Source organism: Symphalangus syndactylus, chromosome 8 (assembly GCF_028878055.3).
Source record: "Symphalangus syndactylus isolate Jambi chromosome 8, NHGRI_mSymSyn1-v2.1_pri, whole genome shotgun sequence".
NCBI classification, from domain to species: Eukaryota; Metazoa; Chordata; class Mammalia; order Primates; family Hylobatidae; genus Symphalangus; species Symphalangus syndactylus.
Genome location: NC_072430.2, coordinates 16914366 through 16920365, shown reverse-complemented (window position 1 = coordinate 16920365; position 6000 = coordinate 16914366). Strand labels below are relative to the sequence as shown.

The 6000-nt window shown below is 65.0% G+C and overlaps 1 protein-coding gene across 4 annotated transcripts in view; it reads right to left on the bottom strand.

Annotated features, from left to right (window-relative positions):
• Window positions 1-204: 204 nt before the first annotated feature.
• Window positions 205-6000, bottom strand: part of DEGS2 (delta 4-desaturase, sphingolipid 2) — a 45588-nt gene continuing 39792 nt past the window's right edge. For all 4 annotated transcript variants that reach the window (XM_063643930.1, XM_055288194.2, XM_063643931.1 and 1 more), the window contains 2 exons: window positions 3593-4335; window positions 205-693 (listed from right to left, as the gene is read on the bottom strand). In XM_063643930.1, coding sequence (XP_063500000.1) covers window positions 547-693; window positions 3593-4309 — 864 coding nt within the window. In that variant the 5' untranslated portion in view covers window positions 4310-4335 and the 3' untranslated portion in view covers window positions 205-546. The remainder of the gene's footprint in view (window positions 694-3592; window positions 4336-6000) is intronic.

The following is a 6000-nucleotide window of genomic DNA, read 5'->3' as shown; positions in this document are numbered from 1 at the left end:
ACCACAGCGGCAGGCCCTTGGGGAGCACTGCCCAGCAGCAGCCACCGTCCCACAAGGAGCCAGGAGTGCACGGCAGGATCTGGGCCTGGCCTGGAGGAAGCGGTACTCAGGTCTCAAGCTCCATCCATCGGGGCGGCCCGGCGCTCCATTCCCTGGGGCCAGGCTCAAGCCCAGACCACCCCCTCAGAAGCACAATCCATGGGCTGTGAAACCAACGCCGGGTTTAATGTAGGGCACAGGCACCCCAGAGAAGTCAGCTCCATGGGAACCGTGGGCTCAGAGCACCCAGGTCATGGTGGGGCAGGGCCAGGCCTCACCCGGGGAGGCCCAGAAAGGGAGGGCCACACTCAAGGTCCAGGGCAGGTCCACGTGCAGACGGAGCCCTGCAGCCCACACTGCTGTCGCCAGGTGTGGCTGCGCGGGACCCTCCTCGGGGACAAGGGCAGCAGTGCAGAGCACAGGAAGGAAATGCAGCTTCTCAGTGCTGGGGTGCGAGGCCGAGGGGCCAGTGGGGGACAATGGCCGCCACCAGGAGGCAGCCCAGGCTCACAGGCCATCCTTTGCCAGCCTGTACACCCGCTTCACCCTGGCGTAGGGCCCCAGAGAGTCCTCAAACACAAAATCCCAGAGCACCTTCACCCAGGAGTGGTGCTGCGGCAGGTGGTCGTAGTACTCGGGCGCGATCTTCCGCACCTGTAGAGAGGAGGGCAGGGCTCAGGGGCTGCTTCTCCTCCGGGCCGCACCCACAAGCACACACGCAGACACCTGAGCACACGCGGTGGGCATGCACACGCATATTCATGTACGAACGTGTTTGCGCGCGCGCACACACGGGTGTACATAATGTACACACACTGTCGCCTCTGGGGTGCCCATGTCCAGCTTGGCCAAACACAAGGCCACTCCTCTGGTCCTCCCTGCCACCCACCACTTCCTGGGTGCCCGGAAGGCTGGCGCTGGCTGCTGGAGGGCCTGGTGGCCTGAGCTGCACCCAGGACGCTGTGGCAGAGGCACCCACGGGCTCAGCTCGGAGCGCCTGCCCCAAGTAGTAGTTGCAGAATTCATTGCACCACTCCACTCGGCCCACCCCGCCTTCTGACCCGGCAGACCCCACTGCTGGGGTGGTGGGCCCTCGGGGGGTTCTCCCGCAGCGCCTGCACAGTGCTGAGTGCCCACCTGAGTCCTGCCAGGCCACAGTGTCACACCCATGCATCTCAGCCTTGTGACCTGCCAACCTCGGCCTCAGCCAGCCTCACTGCTTGTCACGTTCCAAGGGCCTCTTGAGCACCTGCTGTGCCCTCCAGCCTTTGCTCTACACAGACACCCCCACCCACTTCCTCCAGGAAGTGCTCCCAGCTTCAGTGCCCGCAACTGCACCACCACCGCGCCGCCCCACTGCTCAACAGCATGCAGCCTTGGCCCAGCTCCCATCACAGGGATGCCCTCCCTGCCCCCTCTTCGCCCTGTCACCTCCTAAGGATGCTCTCAGGATGCAGGGAGCCTGGCCGCAAAACCAGGACAGCAGAGGCCAGCACCAGGCACCCAGAGCCTCTCACTTTGCTCAGGAGAGGTAAAGGCTCGTGGCTCACAGCAGGCTCTCTGCCAACTTGGGTCTGGATTCTTGCTCTGCCACCTCCTGAGGTGGGCACCTCTCCCCCTCCCCCATCACCTCCTGAGGCGAGCACCTCTCCCCCTCCCCCCATCACCTCCTGAGGTGGGCACCTCTGCCTTCCGCCCCGTCACCTCCTGAGGCGGGCACCTCTCCCCCTCCCCCCATCACCTCCTGAGGCAGGCACCTCTACCCTCCGCCCCATCACCTCCTGAGGCGGGCACCTCTACCCTCCCCCCCGTCACCTCCTGAGGCGGGCACCTCTCCCCCTCCCCCCATCACCTCCTGAGGCGGGCACCTCTACCCTCCGCCCCGTCACCTCCTGAGGCGGGCACCTCTCCCCCTCCCCCCATCACGTCCTGAGGCGGGCACCTCTACCCTCCGCCCCGTCACCTCCTGAGGCGGGCACCTCTCTCCCTCCCCCCCGTCACCTCCTGAGGCGGGCACCTCTCCCCCTCCCCCCATCACCTCCTGAGGCGGGCACCTCTGCCTTCCGCCCCGTCACCTCCTGAGGCGGGCACCTCTGCCTTCCGCCCCGTCACCTCCTGAGGCGGACACCTCTCCCCCTCCCCCCATCACCTCCTGAGGCAGGCACCTCTACCCTCCGCCCCGTCACCTCCTGAGGCGGGCGCCTCTCTCCCTCCCCCCGTCACCTCCTGAGGCGGACACCTCTCCCCCTCCCCCCATCACCTCCTGAGGCGGGCACCTCTACCCTCCGCCCCGTCACCTCCTGAGGCGGGCGCCTCTACCCTCCCTCCGTCACCTCCCGAGGCGGGCACCTCTCTCCCTCCCCCCGTCACCTCCTGAGGCGGGCGCCTCTCCCCTCTGCCCCGTCACCTCCTGAGGCGGGCACCTCTCTCCCTCCCCCCGTCACCTCCTGAGGCGGGCGCCTCTCCCCTCTGCCCCGTCACCTCCTGAGGCGGGCGCCTCTCCCCCTGTGCCTCTGCCTTCTTATCTATACAACAGGGATAATGGATGAGGAGGCAGCTGCCTCCTGGGCTGTGGTGAGGTTCAAGTGAGATGGTCCCTGGCGCAGACCACCGCCTTGGTACTGCCAGCCGGAGTGGAGGGCACAGGCCACGGCCCAGGCTTGGAATTCAGTCTGAGGGATTCTAGAGTCACACAGGCCAGGGTGCACACACACGCATACAGGGACGTGTGCACAAACACCTGCACAACCAGGTAAGCGCTCACACATAACCACACACAGATGTGTGCACACGCCCAGGCACACATGCAAATACCTGCGCACATGGGCAGGCACCCACACATAATCACAGGGCAAACGTGCTCACACAGACACGTGCACACCCTGGTGCACACACAGGCGTGCGTTCAGGCGCTCAAACACCTCCCCAGTGCCACCTCCTCCCGCCCCCTTTGCCACAGGTAACCAGCTCTTTCCAGGCAGTCAGAGGCTACCAAGGCGCAGGCTGGCAATGGCTGAGGGACGGCTCCTCCTCCCCCTTCCCCTTCCTCCTTTCTCATTCAGAAATTCTCCAGCTCCCAGTCGCCTAAGGCAGAGGTGCCCATACTTGGGGCTTCCACTGCCCATCAGCTCTGCCCAAGCCTTTGCAAGGCCCACCCTGTCCTCTCTGGCCCTTGGAGGGTCACAGAGCAATGACAAGGAATGAGCAGGAAAAGAGCCTGCAGACGGGAAGGATGGTGCTTCCCCTGCAGTGTTGCTAATGCCGCCCCGCTTCAAGGAAGACACCCCATCAGTATGGAGGCTTCAAGCAGCCTGGACTGTGAAATGCCTCTCAGACCGTACCTCCCTGAATTTGCTTCAGCCTCCAGCAGAGGACTCGCCTGTGTTGTGTTTCCTTTCCTCCTGCCCTGGGGACAAGTGCAAGTGGCCATGCCATGACCAGCACAAAGAGGGAGCAGCTGCTGGGCATGGCCCAAGGCCCTTCCAGGGCCCCCACCTCCTCTGATGGCTGTGCAGCCCTGCCCTGCCGCAGCCCTGCCACCCCAGCCACGTACCAGCGGCAGGCTGTAGCCCGGGATGCTGGGGAAGTCGTGGTGCTCCACGTGGTAGCCCGCATTGAAAGTGATCCAGTTGAGGGGCCCATAATAGGAGTAGGTCTCGTGGCCCTTGAGGAACATGTAGTGCTCGGCCACGAAGTGGCCCGAGATGGGGTGCAGGCCCAGGCCCAGGAAGGAGCTGGCCAGCAGGTAGACCATGGGCTTGAGCCCCCAGAGGGCAAAGATGGCCACGTCGGCCGCCAGCTGCACCAGCGTGTTGAGCACCTCCATGCGGGTCACGGCCTTGGGGTGGACGCAGAGCGGCCGCAGCGAGTAGAAGAAGGGCTGCAGCACCAGCCAGAGCAGTTTGCGGGCGGGTGTGCAGAAGAACCAGCCCTCCAGACGCGTGGGCACGTCCACGTCCAGCCCATCGCCACCCAGGTAGCGGTGGTGGTCCACGTGGTACTTCTTGAAGGAGGCGGCGTAGGGCACACCCACGGGCAGATTAGCGAACACGGCCAGCCAGCGGTTGCGCGCCGCACAGCCCGTGCCAAAGGCTGCGTTGTGCGAGATGTCGTGGATGGCCAGCGTCAGCGAGTGGTTCATGCAGCCTCCAAAGGCGTAGGCCCAGAACAGCAGCCAGCGCCAGGCCAGCCCTCGCACCAGCCAGCAGGCCAGCAGCTGCACCAGCACCAGCGCCAGCACCGCCCACTTGAGGCGCGGATCCGGCCGCATCAGGGCCTTGATGGCCGGGTACTTGGCTGCAAGGAAAACAGGGAGGTGTGAGGCCCTGCTCAGTGGGGCTGCACCCCATCCTCCTCCGCTCCCACTGCAGTGGCCGAGGGGTGAGAAGGTGGGAGTGGCCAGCAAACCTCGCTGGTCCCTTTGACCATGCACACAGGCCCTGTGCCTCGAGGGCCCGCTGGCCCCCACCCTGGCTGAGCCTCATCTCGCCAGACTCAGAGGGCAGGACTCCAGCAGGGGCACATGTGGCCCACGCGGGCAGGTGGGCCCTGCTGCTCCCCGAGCCAGGCCTCATCCCAGCTTGTTCCCACCCAGCAGGTCTGGGCCAGCGGGGACGATTCAGAGGCTGTGCCTCAGTGCTGTGTGCTCAAGCACACAGGGGGCCTCAGCCAGAAGGTGGGGGCCCAGTGCCCGCAGCAAAGTGGTTCCAGGCAGGGAAGCAATGTCTCCTGTCAGGCAGGGCAAGGAGGACCTGCTGGCAGCTCCCACTCAGGAAGGCTCTGGCCCAGGCACAGGGCCAAGGAAGTCGCATGCAAAGTCCCCTTTGTGTGTCTGGATGTAGGCTGAGACCGCAGGTCTGAAGGCACCACTGCCCACTGCCTCCCTCTTACCCAGGGATGCCCCTGCCCCCAGGGCAGTAGCCAACCCACCTGGGGGCCGGCCAGTTCCAGCCCCACTCCCAGCCCCACTCCCACCCCAACCCTCCCCCCACCCCCCATTCCACAGACAACCAGCCACTGCTTCCCCTTGGAAGGAGACCAAACCTTGGGGCAAGGGGGAGGGGCAGGCCACACCTGTGCCAGGTGAGTCACAAGCAGGCAGCTCTGGGGAGGGCCAGCCCAGGCCTCCAGCTCTTGGGTGCAGGCAAGCATCAGCCACTCCTGCACTCCTCAGAGGCGAGAGCCATGACAGAGCCTGGCAGCCCTGACCTTGGAGAATGGGCCTCACCTTCCCCATCTGCTGAGCAAGGATACTAAGTCCTGCCTGTGTGGTGCGCCCTCAGGGTCCCTCCCCATGCCCTGTGTGGCCCACTTTCAGGGAGCCCCGTGCCCTTCCCGCTTTCCTCAGCACCTCCTAGGACTCAGCTGCCCCTCCAAGCCCCAGCCTTCCCTCAGGGGCTCCACTGTGGACCACCAGAGAGAGGAGAAACCTGCACACAGAAGGACAGCAGCGCCCACCCTGCCAGCCCCTCACCCAGCCCCAGCTATGGGCTGGTCCTGTCTCCCGTGGGTGTGCTGGGGCCTCCAGAGCCACTGGGACCCCAGAAACAGCCACTGGGCTGGCCCATCCAACAGGCATGCCCCTAAGTCCCCTCTGAGTAGACTCTGGGCTGTTTCCAGTATGGCGCATCTGGCAAGAGGCCTAGTGCAGGCAGGTCCCAGCAAGCCTCGGGCCCAACCCCAGCCACCACCTGGCTAGCAGGGGCCCCACCAGCCTGCGTCTTCCCATCTGGGAAATGGGGATGCCATTCCTCTATGCCCGTCAGGCTGTGGAGAGGCCAGCACGATAGTCTGAGCCCTGGGGGTGCCAGTGCTCAGTAGGCACAAGCTGGTACTATTGTCATTAAAGGAAGTGATCTAAGAGTAAAAGCTGGTCTTGGGGCGATGGCCTGGCCCTGGCTCGTTTCAACAAGAGCAGGCCCGAAGCTTGCAGGCTTGGGAGCCACCAACTGGAAGTAACTA